Consider the following 20106-nt stretch of genomic DNA (forward strand, 5'->3'; position numbering starts at 1 on the left):
GGATTAAGAGGACTGGCGACCCGTGGAGCAGCAGGCACAGAACTGCTGGGTGCTGCATCCCTGCTGGGTCTGTGCGCCCGCCCTGCCCTGCACTGAGCAGACTTGGGAGAAGAGCGTCTCTTCTGATCTCCAGCCATGGATCTGACCCCCCGAAGGGCTTGTGAATGATGCTACTTTAGGAGGCTTTACCTTAACTGCCAACCCATTGAGATCGGCCACCACAGACCCTCCAGAGGCATTGGTGTTGGGGACGGTTTCTGTGCTTGTCCCACGCAGGTGGACACTGGACATCGGCATCCTTAGTTCACGGCTGACCACCTACGTTTGGAACCAAGTTTTTTTTCAGATGCTTTGGTTGGTTGCACCCTGTGCTCATACGTAGTTGACACAGAACATATATGTAACCCTTAGACGCAGGATAGGGATGAAGAAGCAGAACCCTGACCTTCTTCAAGTACAAAACCCCCTTTCTTCTAAAAACATGGTGGCTAGCTAGTCTGGACTCCAGGTTCTAAACACATTTTCTTTTCTGCTGATTTTCTCATGTGGAACAAAGTCAGGAAAAGGCTCCAGGCTAGTGCAGGGGAGAAGTTTCATCCCCGTCTCTGTGTTAATAAAAATCAGCGCTGTCAAACTGATCTCACCACCACACAGCAAAATCCTAGCCGAGAGGATATGACTAGCAGGAGCTGTCTGGTTCTCTGTGCAGTTCTGAACACACTGCAGGAAATGCACACTCCTCAGGAAGTCCTCAGGCCTCAGGAACACATGAACCACGGAAGAGGGGATGGGGCTGGGGCCTCTGGGGGCCAGCATGGGGATTAGGGGTTGCTTTGGTCTATTATTTTACATCTTAGTTGATTCAAATTAACCTCTCTCTGGCTAGCAGTACGCTTGACAGAGTTTTTTTTTTTCACAACTTGTCCAAGCACACAGGCATTCTGAACCCTTCCAAAATAGCAGGCTCTCAGGGAAGCATCCTGCCAGAGTACACAGGCTCTCGACATAAGGACTTCGGCTTAAGGAGAAAAAAAACACTGAAAACTCACTGAAATATAGAACTAAGAACTCTTAAGTTTTAGCAGCGTGAAAGCAAAAAACAAACAAACAAAACCCCCTGCCCATCCCATGTCTCTGTAGTTAAAAAAAAAAATCTAAATGACATCACTTAAGCTGCTTTCATTCACCTGGCAAATTATATCATTATTTCAGCAATTCATCAAATTTAGCGTTAGTTAATGGCACAACGAAGCAACAGATGCTTTATGGGAAACAATTTGGCAACCGTGTCAAGTAATTCCAAATGCCCATACCCCGTGGTCCAGTAATTCCTCTGCTGCTGAGTCACATTAAGAAAACAATTGCTGGGAGGATCACGGGTTTATTTTGAGAAATATTCATGGGATAGCTCAATAACTGGGGTAGAATTAATTATAAATACATCCCCCCAGGCAGCCATTAAAAGTCATGGTTGTTAAGAATGTCTTTTGCTCGTCTGCCTTGCTTTCGAGAAAGGATGAGTTGGATCCACCTGCCTTAGCTTCCAGAGGGCTAGGATCATAGGCAGGCACAGGTGTGCCAGTTGTGAAGAATTTGCAATGACAGTGGCCAGTGGCCCTCCTGTGTAAGCTGGTTGCAAAAAGAAATCTGACAATGAACAGCATAACACCAGCCTCATCTTAGTAATTTTTATAGTACGCAAATCGGTTGGGCGGTGGTGGCACACGGCATTCATCCCAGCACTTGGATGGCAGAGATAGGAGGATCTCGGTGAGTTTGAGGCCAGCCTGGTCTACAAAGCAAGTTCTAGGACAGTCAGGACTGTTACGCAAGAAACCCCCAAAGTGGGGGGGGGAATCTGACAAAATAGAAGGACCCTAATGCATAATTGCTAATGCATGCTGGCTAGAGATATCAAGTCTGATTTATGTTTCTGATTTTTCAGGTCAAGAAGCATTACAATCCCTCTGAATTTACACATCTTTTTACCACCTAACAAAAACTCAGAAAAGGACAATTCAGTTGTCAGTCATCAAAATGGTAGCAGAAAGCAAGCATAGAGCCATCTTCATCAATAAACCGAACCCCTCTTTTGGCACACGCTTTTCTGGCATTCAGTAATAATTTATTTACCCCGTTCCTCCTAACAGCTTCATGCTTAAACTGTCAAAGCTACAGTGTCCTACCCTTTTATTTGGGGACAGAGATGTATGCTCACAGTCTTTCATGAACACATCTGTACGGACATACTCAAGAGAATCCAGTGTTTGTACTCTTACCTGAATCATTTTAGTGTGGACGCCCTGCCCCATCTCAATGCCACCATGAGTGACGAGTACTGAGCCATCGAGGTAAACGTGAACCAGGGCGGCTGCCTGGGGAGGGACGAAAAGGACGAATCAGAAGAGGCGCTGACCCCTGTCAGGACTTGTAGCTGTAACTAAAACACTGTCCACCCCTCTCCCCAGTCCCTGCCCCCCAAATATATATCCCAACAGAACCAGGGCAACGGCAGGGCCAATGCTGCCTGGTGATCCCCCCAAAATGCTAATCCAAATGAGATCCACAGAGAAACGTTTATTGTTTGCAAAGTGACCCAGGGCCACCCTACACCAGTGGTTCTCAACCTTCCTAGTGCTGCAACACTTTAACATAGGTCCTTACGTTGTAGTGACCCCACACCACAAAATTTTCTCATTGCTACTTCATAACTGCAATTTTGCTGTTGCTAGGAATCATAATGTAAATATCTGATATGCAGGACATCTGATTTGTGACCCTCGGAGGCGTCGCGACCCACAGGCTGAGAACCTGAGCCATCTTGGCACAGAGCTGCAGACCTCTGGAGTGATCACCTGGCTGCACAGCTCCTCCAATGGTGCAGAAGCAACCACGCAGCCCACAGATATAAAGCTTGTCTACCCAGAAGCAGCTAGACTAAGTGACCTCGTTTACAACTGCCGAGCATGCGCTTCTGCCAAGTCTTATTGGGCTTGAATTGTCCACTGTGGATTCTAATTCACTGTGTGACTGTGATTGTTTATCTAGAAGCTGACAGGATAAAGATGGGGAGAGGAAGGGATCCTCCTACTCTCTGCTCATGGTCTTCTGGCTCCTGCCACACACAACACAGGGGCCAATGAGAGCCCATCACACAGCCCCACCCATTCCTGGTTCTCCCTCCATAAGACTCATGCAAACAGAGGAGGCACAACCAGTGAAGTAAAGGCTCGGCTGCATCTCTGTGTGCATGAACAACATACACACATACGTGTAATAAATTAGATAAGGAGTCCCCATCGCTGCTATAATACAGCCAGCTAGAACACAGTGGTCCTTCCCCAGTGAGCACACACAGTTCTATTCAAAACCAGAGGCAGAAACAGTAAGTGGGGTTTAGGAGCTAAGCAAAGACTGATTTAGTCAGCTAAAGGAACCTGGACAGCAATTCAAAGACTTTCCTCTTTAAAGGTATAAGGAGAGTGGGGGTTGGGGATGGGAGGTGGTGCTTGTCTTTAACCCTAGCACTTAGGAGGTAGAGACAGTGGATGTCTGTGAGTTCAAGAACAAGCCTGCTCTACAAAAGCTAGTTCTAGGACAGGCTCCAAAGCTACAGAGAAACTCTGTCTTGAAAACCCATTTTAAAAAAAGAAAGAAAAGAAAGTTACTAGGAGAAGCAACTCCTAAAATTGTATTTAAAGAGTTAAATAATTGACTTTTCCTGGTATAGCTGACCCTTACCAAGCAAGAAGTAGGGCACCAAGTGCCCCACAATGTCCCATTTCTATTTCATGTCTAGAAACACCAAGTCACAGTGGGAGAGGAGGAGTCTCTTACTGGACAAATGAACAGGTATACCCCGAGCAGGTATCTCAGCTGCTTAGCATCAGCCTACAATAAATCATGGGTGCCCCATTTCCCACAAAAATGTTCTTACCCACCGTGGGGGCGTAAGCAGATGAACCATTGTGTCCCAGAGTAATGTAGCTTAGGCTACACACAACCTGGGTGGGGCTTGACATCTGGTCCCTGCCATCACATGGTTGATCCAATGTGGAGGACATCCCCTCAGCTCCTCTGTTTCCCCAGGTCTCTGCCAGGTGACATTCCCACCTGGGTTCCAAGAACTGACCTGTCCCATGGCCACTGTGAAAAGACCCACAGGAAACTTCAGGGGAATCATGGCCAGCCCCCTCTTCTTCCAGGAATTCTCAGCGTTGAATTTCTCTACAGCTGTTTTCCTCATAGCGTAGGAAGACTTGGCCATGCATTCTCTCCAGCACTCCAGGAGGGGCTTGGCATTGATCTCTTGCTTGTAGGGGGTACAGTCGATTGGCTTGTACATGTTTATGGTTCGAACCTGTAACAGGAAGAGATGGAAAAGTGAGGGGAAGCTCAGAAGACATAGTTTGTTAACCCCCTATCTTTTTCCACCACCTCTGTCCGTACTGAAAGGGCCAGCTTATGTGCCAACGGTCTTCTCGCTCCCACCACACATGGCATAGGTTGACACTAAAGCCCTTCTCAAGCACGACATCTTCCTTAGCTCCTGCTCAGAATCGCATCAGCTATGCTAGACTCTCTTGTTTCTAAGCCATTCTTGTCCATGTTTATAGGATGGAGCCCCTGGTCTCTATTCCCATGTATCTCTGTATGGTCCAGGTACATCCCTGACTCTCAGTGCTTGTATTTGTGGGCATCTGTTGAAAGGTGCCCAGGATATGCAACCTGGGTTAGGTAGATGCTATGGTGAGATAAGACCACTTATTCCCAAAGCCAATCCACAGGGATATTTGTCTAAATTGAACTGACGGCTAGGAGGAAGGACAGATGAGATTACTCTGTAAATTCTTGGAGAGTTCCATGCATGCGCACTGCACATTTTAGCTGTTTCCATTCCCGTTGTCCTCTCTAGCCCTCACCCATCCCACTGAAACCTTTCTCCTTCCCAGGCTCTGCTCCCTGTGCATGCATCGTATGAACAACTCTACACAATTCATGCTCCTCATGCAGACATGCGTAGGAAGTTATTTTCTGCAGCATGGGCAACCGACTCGTGGTTACACCACTGAAGAAAGCGACATGCCTTGTCGAGAGCGACCACTAACAGCCATTATTCCCTCAAAGGCAGGTGGAAGCTGCATGATCTGCTTCCACTACCCATGATGAAATGCTTACTGGCTCAGTCTTGGATAGGTCTTACACAGGAAACCACAACCAAACATATTCTGATATCCCCAGAAGTCTGACACCCAGAGTAGACAGTGACTGTCTTCCGAGAACCAGTAACTAAGACCCTCATCCGAGAGCAAAAGACACCAAGTGTCTTCTATTCCTAGATGAGAAACCCTCCCGGTTATGGTCAGCTCCCTCCACAGCAGATAGAGGCCATTATAAGCACACACTCCCTAGAAACCCATCTAGAAATTGCCCAGATCCCTGTAAGAGGAAAAAGTGGAACGAAATGCAATGTGCCATAGGAGGGAATGTAGATTTTAAGAGATCTACATTGTTATCGACAGGAAGGGATATCTTTGAGTATTTCCCCTCTCACTCCTGCTACCAAAATAAGAGGACAGAGGCAATAAGGGCTGGGCAAACTCAGGCCAGTGATTTCCTCTCTGGATCACCTCTCTAATTTTGCAACCAGAATGACCCCAACCAAGCCTTTCCAGCTCAGATAGTCACCATCTTTTATACACAAGAGTTGAGTAGGATTACCTCTTCAGGGGATAGGCCACATTTGATTGCCACTTCTGTGATACAGACTTCAGTGACCAGTCCTGCCTGAGGGAAGCCGAACCCACGGAAAGCGGTGTTGGATGGAAGGTTGGTTTTGCAGACTCTGCCCCGGCAGCGTAGGTTGGGGAACTTGTACGCATTTTCCAGCTTCATGAGACCCATTTCAATCACCTGCAGAAACCCAGAATGGACATGAGAAGACTTTGGCATCCTGTGAATGTCATATCATACAGACACCTCCCAGTGAAACCAGGCTGGAAACAGCTCCCACTTCACATCTCAACAAGAACACTGAAATATGTGACATCCCAGGTCAATACAATTTGCTTTAAAATAATTTTAAGGGATTTGATTTTTTTCTCAATTACCTTTGATTTTCACACTTTAGAGCATATGCATTTTTTCAAGTTCCAGCTGTTTCCAGAAGCCCTGGATATGTTTGCATCCCTAAGCACTGAACCTATAGACCAAGGCAGTCTAGAAATTTTAAAGGAGTTCTGGTATCTGTTTTAATGCACAGATACTCAATCAGAGGAATCCTTCCTTCTACCAAATGTGGATACTTAGCAATGTCTGAACATAGTTTTGGCTGCTCAGATTGGGAGCTGGCTTGACAGGGACATCTACAGGTCAAGGATGCTGGTGACATCTCATAGTGCACAGAATGGCCTCCATAAAGAGTTACACAATTGGAAATATCCACAGAGCCAAAGTTGAGAAAGCTCAGTCCAGGGCTCACAGCTAAGAGTGGGCAGCATGGAGAGGAAACAGAGACACAAATTGGGCCATGGTCTTGTCTCCACTTGTGGTTTGCAGTAACTCAATGCTACTGTGTAGCGAGAGTCTCTGTACTCTCACCAAGTGTTAAGTAAAGAGTAAATGGTTCCTGAGTGGAGTCATTTTCTGTGACACTGTTTTGAGAATGAAAACTTCCTTTAATATGCTTACCATTAATGACTCATCCAGGGAGCTCCCTCCGTTGCAATAATGCTCCATGTCCAGGGCCACAATTCGGCCATCCTTCATGAATCCCACCTGTGGGCAGGAGACAGAGAAATGCCTGTTGATACTAGCTCAGAGGAACGAGTCTACAGAAAGTTTGCCAAATCATACTTTGGAAAGCTTCACAGAGTCAAATTGGACATCTGTTTCTTTGATATGGAGCTGGGATAGTGACCCTGGGGAAACACTGTGTGGCAGTTAATCATCAGCTCAAAGATCTAGAATCGCCTCTAGACATCCCTGGAGGGAACAATTCGATTGGGTTAACTGAAGTGGGAAGAGCAACCCTGACGGTGGGTGGTGCCATCCCCTTGGCTTAGGTCATAGACACCTTCAGAGGAGAGCAGGAGCTGAGCACAGCTCTCATACTTCCCTTCCTCCTGATTGCAATGCAGTGTGAACACCCTTCACGCTCTGCTCCTGTCTTCTTCACACCCCCTCCATGATGGGCAGTTCCCCTCCTCCCGACTGTGCTGCTGTGTGAGCCCCTTCACGCTCTGCTCCCGCCCTCCCCACACCCTCCCCATGATGGGCAGTTTCCCTTCCTCCCAACTGCGCTGCAGTGTGAACACCCTTCAGTTTCTGCTTCTGCCCTCTCCACACCCTCTCAATGACGGGCAGTTCCCTCCAACTAGAAATCGAAATAAATCCTTACTCCTTTAAGATGTTTGAAGGGTGTTTTTTTTTTTTTTTTTTTTTTTTTTTTTTTTTTTTTTTGGTTTTCGAGACAGGGTTTCCCTGTAGTTTCTAGAGTGAAGGGTGTTTTGTCACGGCCACGGGAAATGCAGAGAGTCTACTGTGGAACCTCTCTGCCTAGCTTTGAAATGGAAATAAATCAGGGGATGTGTAGAGGTAGGGGAAGATGATCAACACAGCACAAGAGCTCTTGAGACAGAGCATCCTTGTTACCACGTAAATATCACCTCATTCCCGGTCCTCACACCGCTCTCTACCACTGACCATCACTGCCATGGTCATGGCCTCTGTAACAACAGCCCAGTCCTTTTAATGAAGGTGCATTTAGGTGAAGGGCATTTCTGTTTCCATGTCCTGTTTTCCTTTCTCCCCCAAACTTACACAAACCAGATCACCAGCTTCCTGCCAGAATGCTCACAGCTTTTTGATTTTTTTTTTAGAGATCTCTAGGCTGTGTTCTGTGGCCTTCTTTGTCACGTGGTGCTAAGGTTTTCAACAAGCACTGTTTTATTGTATACAGTATACTCGGGAGCTCATCTGGTCCATATCCTACAACCACTTCTCGACTCTACCGCTTCCTGCCTGCATTCATCCTGCCTCCTGAGCCACATCCTGCTCCATCCTCTCACTCTCAGACCATCCTGCCTGCAGCATCACGAGCCTCCTGTGAGGACTCACACCAGTTACGGCTGCAACTCATCAACCATCAACTCAGTCTCACTGTTCGGTGTGAGGTCAAGTTTAAAGTGGTTATTCTGAGGCTCTGAGTCTCCCCCAGGCTGGCATCTGGGCACACAAGACTCCATTTCCTAGCCAGGGAGGTGGCAAAGTCAGTCTCAAAGACAGAATCGAAGTCCCACACTTACAGGGCTGGCTCCTGGTGTATCAGCCCCATGAGTGTGGCTTTGCCCACTGCCTTGTGTAATGGCTCCATGGAGGACTCAGAGACCCTGTACAGGGGGGTTCCAATAGAGCCCTTGGGGACGATGGCAACATTGTGACTACATGTGTACCTTGGCAGTCAGTAACTACAGGTGGCCACTGTGCACTCGAAATATTGTTAATGCCACTATAGAACATAATCTTAGTTTAATTGTATTTTCTTAACTTAAGTGTGAAGTTAAATACCTGCATGCACCTGGTGGTTACAGCATTAAAAAGTGCAGTCTAAAAGGGATAAAGTTGCCATTAGAGAAACAGGTCCCTGAATGACTAGAGCAGGTCCTCCCTCCCCAAATCTATGCCGGCTACAAGGCTGTTACCTAAATGAGAAATGACTCAATAAAGGCTTAAGATGCTGACAGATTTTGGTTATTTGTTAAAGCTATCAGATAACTTTAAAATGTAAAATAGTCTTTTAAAAGGCAATAGATAATTAATTTCTATGATAAAACCTTTTCTAGGAATTTCTGGTCATGGTTTTTCAAGATACGCTTGATATATTAAAAATGAGGACAATTTGCTAATAATTGCAATTTCATATAGCACTATTGTTATAGGAATTATTCTATTTCTTCCTTTTCTGTGAAAAGAATGGTTATCAGATCTCCATTCATGGACATACACAGTCAGAGGTTTTCCAATTATTCACTCTGCAGTGCACAGTTCTAGCTGGTTCTCTCTCTCTCTCTCTCTCTCTCTCTCTCTCTCTCTCTCTCTCTCTCTCACACACACACACACACACACACACACACACACAACTCTGAGGAAATCTCATTGAACTGGATGGTAATTCAGCTGGAGCACAAGAAGTAGTAAAACAGATGATCGTTCTGTCCTGGCTGGTTTTTATGTCACCTTGACACAAGCTAGAGTCACCTGAGAGGAGGGAACAGCAATTGAGAAAATGTCTCTATAAGATTGGGCTGTAGTCAAGGATGCAGGGCATTTTCTTAATTAGTGATTGATGGGGGAGGCTCCAGCTAATTGGGATGATGCCAGCCTGGGCTGGTGGTCCTGGGTGCTTTAAGAAAGCAGGCAGAGCAAGTCACAGGGAACAAACCGTTCCTTCATGGCCTCTGTACCAGCTCCTGTTTTCAGGATCCTGCCCTGACTGAGTTTCTGCCCTAAGTGCCTTCAATGGTGGACTGCAACATGGAACTGCGGGTAAATTAACCCTTTCCTCCCTGAGGTGCTGGGTCATGGCGTTTCATCACAGCAGTAGACACCCTGACGAGGGGACATCTGTTGATGCGTGTTTTCTCCCCAGCAGAGCAGACAGACACTGCCATCTGCGTTTATAGAATACTTTATCTGCAGCACAACTCCTTCCCTGCTCCTCCTCCTGCTCACTTTATACTTTCCAAGGTAAGGGTGGCGGCCTCCAGTTATTAACATGTCTTCTCCTCTTTCCAGAATGCAGCGGACTGCGCGACCATGTCTGCCACAGAAAATAAAGAAGCGTGAAACAAGCGAGCAAGAGAGCTAGCAATTATTCCTCAATGATAGTACGCCTTCCAGGTGTGTTGACTTCAAAGGCAATTTCCTGCTCTGGGAAATCCTTCAGCCAATGGCCTTTGGGAGGCTACCCCACTTTGGGAGTGGTCTCGTGTGCTATCCATGCAGATGTAGGGGCATGCACGCCTCTTGGCTGCTGAATTCAGTTCCAGTTCCTAGAGTACACAGAGAACTACAGATCGCTACTCTTTCTGTGAGTTTATTCCCACATAAATAAATCTCCATTTGGGGCTATGTGGAACTCTTTTGTATGCTAACAATTTCCTATGGTGAAGTTTTGAGAGAGACAAATAAATGTAAGCTTAACCCAGAAAATATCTATTTAATTCAAGAGAGAGGAGAGACACAGAGAAACAGAGAGAGAGAAAGAGAGAGAGACACCGAGGTGATGGGGAGGAAAGAGGGAAGTTGATTGACTTGGGGAGCCTAAGCAGTTACATAGCTGATCAATAAGCATACAGCTCAGAATCTCAGTGCTCAAGACAAGTAACCCCATCCACTCAGGGCCTGTTCCTGTTGACTTTCCAAGTAGTATAATACTTCATTTATTTGCTTATTTATTATTTATTTTGGTTTTTTGAGACAGGATTTTTCTGTATAGGCTTGACTGTCCTGGAACTCATTCTGAGGACCAAATTGGCCTTGAACTCAGAGATCCTCCTGTTTCTGCCTCCCACCTCAAGAATTGTAATATTTCCCCACTGGTTTCCATCATATTTTTCAGAATATTAAATAAGGCAAAGACGTTTCCTAAGCTGGCATCTGGTAACGGGTTTCCCCACTTACTTGCTGGCGGCAAAGGCGGTCACAGCGGCCAAGACGCTGGTTTTGTCCACTTTTCCTCCAAACGCCCCACCAACACGCCTTACATGACACATGACCTTGTTGGCTGACAGCTTCAAGGTAGAGGCGACTACATCCTGGGGACAGTAACAGTTTCCTTTAATCCCATCTTCAGCAAGACATACATGGCCATCACTGTCATACCCACAAGCTTAACAGGAAGTCTGTCCCCACGTGCCTGGACCATTACACAGATGGATTTCATAATACTGAACACGATACACAAGCCATGATGTTTATGTAGTTATCATCAATAACAGAAGGAAAACGTCCAATAGCCGCACCATCATCCACACCCATGATCACAGTTAGCTCACTTGGTTAGAACGACATTGCCCAAACCACTGTTACTATTAACTAGTTCTTTCTACAGCAGTGAAATACTTCTGTGCCTACTAGACCTCCGACCAGAGTATCTGTCCCACCCTCATCCCTCAGGGAGGTTTTCTGAATCAGTAAGCTGCTGTGGTCTTCTAAGCCTCTCTATTCGCCCGTCTCTACGTTTCCTGTCCTTTCTGGGAAACTGAGAATACCACCCAGCTGGACTTCCCAGGAAGTCTTGATCATCCTAATACTTATAGAGCATTTTGTCTAAACTATGGGTTTTTATTGAGGAGGAGTCCAAGATAAATGGCCCAGTGTCACTCAGGAAATGGAGCAGGAGAGCTGTGGACAGCAGCCATCCGGCACCTCTTGGTGCTCTACCTGCCCAGTGCCCTGTACACCCCCACACTCCTCCTCCCCTCAGGAAATGGAGCAGGAGAGCTGTGGACAGCAGCCATCCGGCACCTCTTGGTGTTCTACCTGCCCAGTGCCCTGTACACCCCCACGCTCCTCCTCCCCTGGCTCCTTGGTGCCTCCACTGCTTCCAGGTCCCTTCACTTTGCCTCCTTTTACCTCGACGCTTAGACCAGTGCAGCCTGACATCATCTCCTCCCCTGCACGAGAGCTGCCTGGGACATGGGACAAAAGCACCCAGTGTTTTCAGAAGAGACCGTGGTTGAATGGCTGAGTGGTGTTTGAACCGCGGAACTGCCAGGGATAGCCTCACTTCCGCCATCTAACAAGACTCACTCCCATTACAGAGGAAAATTAAGGCTTCTTCTTTGTGGGATTTCTGGGTGATTCTGACCCCGGCCCACTCTCCTTTCTCTCATTTCTTCCACTCAGGTTATTTTTGATTTATTGTGTTTAGTGCCTTGCCTCATCTTTTTCCAATACTGTCTCCTAACTGCTTCTTCTAAATCAGGTCTCATCACTTGACAGGACAGGCCTTTCTCATTTCCCCTCTGTTTCTCAACAGCCAAGAGGACATCAAAAGATGTTTGCTGTTGCTGATTTTAAAGCTATGGATCCACAGACAAAGTCTTCTCTCTTCTCTCCATTTTAATAAAACCCCTTTTATATGTTAGGAAGCTATACGGCTAGTTATATCCAATTTAATATGGCTATTAGTACTCAATATGTTGTTCTGCCTGTAACTGTTCTCGGTACATTTTGCTGGCAGAACCTATTTAGCCGCGCCCCCTCCTTAGGACCCCGTGTTACCTGTATGTATTTGGGATACTGTGTGGAAACATAGACGTCAATCTCTCCATCCTCTCCCTTGGGAACAACAAGCATGCTCTGGGTTTCCAAATAGAAATGCTCCTGGCCTCCTATATGTATTTCACCTGTCACAGGAAATACTAAGACGTCAGAAACTGGCAGAAAAGCAGGCAGGCAGTCTCTCCCACCCACTCCCGTGATCTCCGGACACAGAAACTCCACTGAGCAAGCTCTAGACAGAGAAGCCACACCATGAAGGTGACGAATCCCAGTGTTCAGCTTCCAGGAATCAGAGCTATAGAGGGGAACCTTGGGCCTGTTTGCAGCCAGAGCCCTAAGGTTTCTAGAGCCAAAATTCTGTGACAGGAGACTTCTAGGTCCCAGACGAAAGGAATATTGTGCTCCTCCCAATTCCTCCCCCTAAATGCATCTAGTCCCCTGAACCCTACGTGTAAGCTGATCTAAGAAGTATGACAGTTAATTGTCCAAAATCGAGTCACCGTGTCATACACAACAGAAATGGCAGCCAGGGGCCATTGGAGAGAACACGGCCTGTGTGTTTGCAATCCAGAACTGTCTCCCAAGCCCAACCCAAAGTGAAGAGGACCTAATGTAATATTACACATAATTGTTATCTACCAAATATTGACACACACCAGTCAGAGTGTGCCCATGTTCTGCCGGCGATGCTGCCAACGTCACTGGGCTTCTGTAAACGGAACTTGGATACTCTTTTCTCCACCAACAAACCTGACCTTTCCCTTTGTTCTCTAGATAATAGGGTAACCCTTCTCGGCATCAATCTCCAATATCGAAACCTCTATTTTTTTTTGTATATTATCTCCAAATAAATCCATTCATCTCTCTCTCTCTCTCTCTCTCTCTCTCTCTCTCTCTCTCTCTCTCTCTCTCTCTCTCTCTCTCTCTCTCTCTCTCTCACTACAAACTGACAGAAGTCCCTAAAGCTAGAGGGCAAAGCAGCTTGAGTAGGAACTTCAGGTTACAATAAAGGACCCCCAATAGCAGTGGATCTCAGAGTTACTGCTATCCTGCACCTCATGTGAGCCAGTACTGGCTCTAGAGAAGCCAGAAATCCCCAAACACCCAGAGGCGAAGTACAAACCCCACTCCCACTCCCACTACAGAGGCAAATGAAACATCTTTGCAGGGTTTCTGGGTGATTCTGACCCTCGGCCCACTCTCTTTTTACTCAGTTCTTCCACTCAGGTTATTTTTGACTTAGCGAGTTTCATGCCTTGCCCAGTCTTTTCCAATACTGTCTCCTAACGGTTTCTTGTATAGTGGGTCCTATCACTTAATAGGACAGGCCTTTCTCATGTTCCCTCTGTTTCTCACAGTAAGAGGACATCAAAAGATGCCTGCTGGTTACATAACTAATTTTGGAGCTATGGAAAAACAGCCTCATGAACACAAAAGGACCCTAAGGAGAGAAGACTAGGAAGACAGAATCCCTTTACCCAGGAAGCAACAGATGCCAAGAAGAACCTGGAGCCCCAGCTCTCCCTGCAGAGGTCAAGAGGGGAGCCCAGGGTGTTATGAGTACTCCCCAGCTCCTTACTGGGCCATGTCAATGATTCCAACAAGATATGGTGGTAACCCCTTTAATCCCAGCACTTGGGAGACAGAGGCAGACAGATCTCTATGAGTTCAAGTCCAGCCTCTTCTGCATAGTGAGTTCCATGACAGACAGGGAAAAAACATGTCTCAAAAACTCTAATAATAATAATAATAATAATAACATCAACAATAATAAAAAATATGCCAGTCTGAAAAATATAATAAATAAACTATAAAAAATGGAGTCTCATAAACCATGTGGCCAAGAACAGGGGTCTGGGGCTGTGTCACTGAAACCAAGTATTTGAGAGGTAATGGTTGAGCGTTTTCTAACCTTGGCAGATAATAGAAACCCACAGACTTAAGATGCTGAGTGACCCCCAAACTGGATAAATCCAAAGCAATCCTCAGCATGACACAGCAGGGTTCAATTTCAGAAAAACTAAAGACTAAACTAATCCAGGGAAAGGTTGGTGCCTGCTCTGCGAGAAGAAAGCACTTCTAAGAACACTCTGTTATTTCTCCTCGGTAACCATGGTGACAGAGGAGCTGGGACAAAACTTTCGACTGTAGAATTCTGTATTTGATGAACTATCCTCCAACAAGGAGGGGGAAGTCACAGTAACAGAGCAGGCTGGCGATGGGCGAGAAGATGCCCTGCTTCTGTGTCCCTCACGTGACTTGTGGGTCCCACCAGAGACACAGGGAAAGGTCTCTGAATGGGGACTGGCTCTCCGGGAGCAGCACCCCTGAGGCTGTGGGATGGTTTCTAGAAGCCAAGGGAAGCCCTAAACTAGACATGACCAGAAAGTTTCCCCGTGGCTCACTGCTAAAGCAAGCTTTACCTTCAAGAATTTGGTCAGCCATTTTGAAGGCTTCATCCACATCCCCACACTGCAGCTTCCTTTCCGGCCCAAAGAAGGACTTGTGCCGCACGGCTTCCTGCAACGGGAATGGGGAGAAAAGCGAGGCTTCCTGCGTTAGAAAGCCTGGGAGTCCAAGCCCTGTGGAGAATGGTCGGGTCTGGGTCGCATTCCTCTTGTGGAAGGAATCCTGGCATTCCCCCACTGGCCCTGGGACGCTAAGCTGAAAGCCAAGCTTCAGAGATTCTCCGAGAAGCAAATGCAAACGTGCCCAGTGAGTTCGAGGACTCAGCCTGCTCAGAAAACACCTAATCCTAGGGGATCCAGTATAGAACGATTGTGTTCCAGGCTGACACAGACCGAGACAGAGCTATCCATCCCTGGTCATTGCCCCCACTTCCTAGTGTTTGACTCAGGGCCTCTCTGAGCATCATCCGTGGCAGGCACACACACAGCCCTCGGTGACATGAGACACAGAAAGGGCTCCATGTCGTAACTACCTATAAATGCTGGCTGAACCACCAATGACTGGAGTCACTGGCTCTGTCTGGTAAATTCATGCTCCTCCTGGAGGGCCATGATCTTTTCTTTTGCACAGGGCGGTGGAGCACTACGGACCACCAGCCCTGGAATGACGGCTCACATAAGGCTTGCTAGGGTACCACAGCCCTGGAACGGACTGACTGCTCACACCCACGCTCTGGCCCCTGATCTGTCTCCACCAACTTGATCTCATACCTCAATCGTCAGGATCAGCGGCTCCAGGTCTTGGTAGACGACCTTCACTCTCTCCGCTGCCCGTTTAGCCTGGGTCTCAGACTCAGCGATCACGGCACAGACCAGATGGCCCACGCAATGCACCTGAGGCACGGAAAGGAGGCACACGCAGTTGGGCTCCTCCCATTGGCTGTGGTCCTCGCTCCCACTCTTAGAGAGGCAAAACTCTGCTTGTGTGGGGCAGACTGTGGGGCCAACTCTGAGGACAGCTACCTGGCACTGGCTTGTTAACATGTAAAGGCCAGGATTCACATGGCCTCTAATGGGGTGCACAGGCCTGCCTTGGGGAGCTTCACACTCAATTTCACACTCGTGAGAGCCTAGTTGTCTTTAAAATGAGAGCCAGAGGTGGGGCTGTTTGAAATTAGGAAGTTCTTTTGGGTAGACAGAGGTCTGAGATGTCTCAGCTATGCGGAGAATCTCTGTCCCGTCTTTGCTGCATTGCAGTAGCCTGAGATCCAGTCATCAGAGTTAATCATTTGACGCCTTCACCTGGCCTGTGTTGGAACAGCTCCCCTCGGCTTCACCACCATCTGGGAAGCAGTACGTGAAACAGACACATAAATGGAGCATGAGCTCTCACTCCAGGAATTACGGTAGGCTGGGGGTTATCTACAACATGTAAATGAACTTATCACAAGGAGAGGGGGCTGAGCCCATTAGGTCTTCCCTGGAGGGGAAGTGATGTAAGGGCAAGGACGGCACATCTTTGCTGAGCTCGTTATAAAATGCCATGGGAGATGGACAGTGCACATGAACAAACCGTGGATTCCTTCCTCTAGAATCTGACTTCATTATACATACAAACCCAAGTACCCAGTTCTTCCCCTTTTCCCTTCCCTTCCACATATCCAGCAACCCCCATCCACTTGATTCAGAGAGAGTAAGGCACATTGCTTTGGAGAAGACCCAATGCCCTCTCTACTGTATCTAGGCTGAATAAGGTATCCATGCAAAGAGAATAGGTTTCCAAAAAGCCAGTACAAGCAGTAGGAATAAATCCTGGTGCCACTGCCAGTGACCCCCTCAGTCTGCCCCAGGCATGCAACTGTCAACCACATTCAGAGGGACTAGTTTGATCCTACGCTTTTGTTCCCAGTCTGGCTGGGGTTGGTGAGCTCCCATTAGCTCAGGTAGACTGTTTTAGTGGGTGTCCCCATCATGGTCTTAACCTCTTTGCTCATATTCTCACTCCTCCCACAACATATTAGACACTATCTCTATGAAAACATGGGGTGCCACTGACTGAGAAAATTGTTCAAACAGAAAGCAAAAAGGCGATACCTCATCTGTGGCCAGGAATGTCACTGAGTCAAAGGTGTTCGCATCCTGAAGATGATCTGCAGTAATGATGTCCACCACGCCCGGCAGGCTGAGTGCCTCTGACAGGTCCATGGACCTTGGGAAACAGAGCAGACAGCTCCTCAGAGCAGACACGTGGGCCAGAGACACGGAGATTGTGGAGGTTGGGAAATGAGGACCATTGGAGAGGTAACTACTCTGACAGTTCTCTGCCAGACACAGGACAAAGTTGGGGCACAGTCAAGTGACTCTGTAAAGGACATTGTGAGGAATCCGACATCTCAAGCCCATGTCCTCTCTACTTTGGGGGTCACCAAGCCTCCGTTCACCCCCTCCATTCCACTACATTCCTTTAACAGAGCAGAGTCAGACATGGAGGAGAATCTCCCCAGCTGTGGGGTGAGGACACTTACACGATCTTAGCGTGTGCTCTGGAACTGGTTACAAAGGTCAGGAAAAGCTCCCGGTCTACTGCAGGCATGTCGTCACAGTAGATGGCCTCACCGGTGGCATGCTTAATCCCGGAGAGGTGCATGATGGGACGCCCAATCGGGTCTTGAGGAATCTGCTTTGGGTCCACCCTCTGTTGAATAGAGGACCGACATCTAGCTTTATGTTTCCATAGAGACTGCAGGGATGATCACAGAGTGTGTCTCCCATGAGAGAGTAGCGGTGTACATGTATGCTAAAGCCAGAATACTCCCGAGTGTGAAAACTGCCACTCTCTTCACTATTCCAAACAGCCTATTAGAACAATTTAATAGTCAGATTGGAATGTGCAAATGTGACACATTTTTATTTTCTTAGCTTTTGAAATTGAGATCCCAGATATCTCTAACGGAAACTCTACTGGTCTAAGCACATGGGTTTCAATCCCTTCTTTATATGACACCAAATCGGCATACTGGGATTCAGGCTGGAGCGGGGATCTGAAGTGGCCCCAATATCCACCGGCTCCACCCATCCAACTCACTGCCCTGCTCCCTGACAGCGCCCCCTCCCTCTCCTCAGAGACCTGAGCTGGGGAGGAAAGACAAACAGATGATACAGCATCATCAGGTATGTCTGCTCAAGTGCTGCAGAGGGAGAAATCAGTTTCTCTGAAAAAAATCTCCCCCAAAGTACAGAAAAATCATATTAGGCTCTCAGCTTCCACACTATTTCAGTGAAAAATTACCCACATTTCTTTTTTGTTTTTTATAAAATACTCTCAGAGATTTTCTGTTTCTATCCTGAGGAGCAGAATTCTAGGTAATTTATAGGCTCGGACACTGAGAGAATGTGTTCCCAGGGATCTAAAAGGCTCCTGGACTTTTCTATTATTAATGCTAACACCTTTTACTGTTAATAATAGAACATTTCACAACCGTGAAGAAAATCTTCTGAAACTTTATGGTGTCCGGTGTGCCAAAAGACTGAGGAAATGTTCAAGCCCATGACAGCCAGATGTGAACGCTGATTTATCAAAGTAGCAGCCAGCTGGAGTGGACAGCGGGTGAGCTCGCTTGGCTACCTCCTTCTGCTGGTTACGTGGCTAGACACAGTGGGTGAAGGTGGATAGCCCCCCAGTCAGGTGATCTCCTGAGGCCACCAGGGACGGTCTGGATGCAGAATGTCTCCCAAAGGCTTGGTTCTACCGGGGCGGGCTGGGGTGGAGGTGTTAGGCCATTGGGGGAGCACATCCCATTTCTTTCTTACTTGCCGGTATGAAGGTCACAGTTGGCTCTGCCATGCATCCCTCCCCTGTCATCTACTCCTCACGGCAGAGCTTAAAAGAGGGGTCCACTCGTCAAGGACCCTGATGCCCAACAACCCTCCTCTGTCAATGATGACCTGTTTCTGTGAGGGTCTGAAAGCGAACTTTCATAGCAAGAACGTGATTGGGAGAAGTGTTTGTTGTGAGAGCTGAAATAGCTCTAGAAACTCGGATGCTCATGTGTCCATGAGTGTGTGTGTGTGTGTGTGTGTGTGTGTGTGTGTGTGAGAGAGAGAGAGAGAGAGAGAGAGAGAGAGAGAGAGAGAGAGAGAGAGAGAGAGAGCAGCCGGGAAAAGTAAACAAAATTTATCTGATTTATCTGTATGGGAGACACACTGCACCCCAAACTTTGATTCAGAACACAGCTGTACAAATGCATTCAGTATCAACCGCTCAGGAGACTCAGTTTTCTTGGATCACCTGAACAACCATCATTGACTTTGGTTCCTCCCTGAAATACAATCCATGGCCAAAGTGCTCTAAGGGTCTCTCCATAAGTCACAGACTGTGAGTGTGTTCTTCACAGAACACTAGGGAAAAGGCAGCTGTTCTTAACTTTCACAATGTTCTCTCCCCAAGAAGTTTGGCATCTTTAAATTTTTGAACATATTGAACTGCAATCCTCCAGGGATCCTCAGCAACTTCAGAGTTCACTGTGGTGTGTTTTGAATTTTTATAACGAAATCTGTCAACAGGTTGGGTGTACTGATGTTTTAAAATCTCTTCTCATTCCTTGCTTAACAAACTCTAGGTCCAGGTTCCTGACAATTATTTCAAGAAAGCACACATTAATCTTATCCAGTTTACCAGCAGAACGGCTCCATGTTATATTTTTATGGTGTTATGACAGGACCTTCCATTTGAAAGCTATGGGAAAGCCAGCCATGGCACACAGCTTTAATACCAGTGCTCAGGAGGCAGAAGAAGGTGAATCTCTGAGTTCCAGGCCAGCCTGGTCTACAGAGTGAGTTCCAGGACAGCCAGGGCTACCCAGGGAAACCGCGTCTGGAAAAATAAGCAAACAAAACAAGCAAACAACAACAACCCAAGCTCCGGGGGTCCTACACTTTCAGGAAACCATGTCTGGAAAAACAAACCAAACCCACCAAAGCTGCAGGGTCGCACACTCTCATAGTGCAGCCTGCAGCAGGAAACCTGGGAAATGCTCGCTGTGCCCTGCTTGATTTCACAATAAGATGAACCTGCGGAAACCCACGTGGACAGGAAGGACTCGGGAAGAAGGTTCCCAGTACAGGGAAAACACAAACTAGCAGCTGTTGCAATATCTTGTGGTGTGGTTCCATGGCCCCTGGGGGCGGGGTGTGTTCTTGTCCTCTGATCTACCAAAACATTTCACCGGCCAACTCAGAACTGGGCTTTGATGAATCGCTACAAAGCCAGGGTAGGAAGCCAGGAGCAATGGCCAGCTTGTTTATGTCCATGGCCTGAATATATATCAGGCTTTAAGATAAAACCAGGCATATTTCTTTAACATTTCCTGGTTTTTGGTTTGCTTTGTTTTGTTGTTTGGTTTTTTCGCTT

General features: G+C 47.2%; 1 protein-coding gene across 1 annotated transcript in view; it reads right to left on the reverse strand.

Moving 5' to 3' along the window:
* LOC119803907 (aldehyde oxidase 1) overlaps positions 1–20106 on the reverse strand; it is a 50610-nt gene that overhangs the window by 8108 nt on the left and 22396 nt on the right. The window contains exons 17-28 of the mRNA XM_038315386.1: positions 17222–17391; positions 16791–16905; positions 15468–15590; positions 14712–14808; positions 12289–12413; positions 10684–10817; positions 9733–9820; positions 6691–6777; positions 5722–5913; positions 4133–4360; positions 2280–2375; positions 190–318 (exon numbers count right to left, since the gene is read on the reverse strand). Coding sequence (XP_038171314.1) covers positions 190–318; positions 2280–2375; positions 4133–4360; positions 5722–5913; positions 6691–6777; positions 9733–9820; positions 10684–10817; positions 12289–12413; positions 14712–14808; positions 15468–15590; positions 16791–16905; positions 17222–17391 — 1584 coding nt within the window. The remainder of the gene's footprint in view (positions 1–189; positions 319–2279; positions 2376–4132; positions 4361–5721; positions 5914–6690; positions 6778–9732; positions 9821–10683; positions 10818–12288; positions 12414–14711; positions 14809–15467; positions 15591–16790; positions 16906–17221; positions 17392–20106) is intronic.

The sequence above is a fragment of the Arvicola amphibius genome, chromosome 18, assembly GCF_903992535.2.
Source record: "Arvicola amphibius chromosome 18, mArvAmp1.2, whole genome shotgun sequence".
Lineage (NCBI taxonomy): Eukaryota > Metazoa > Chordata > Mammalia > Rodentia > Cricetidae > Arvicola > Arvicola amphibius.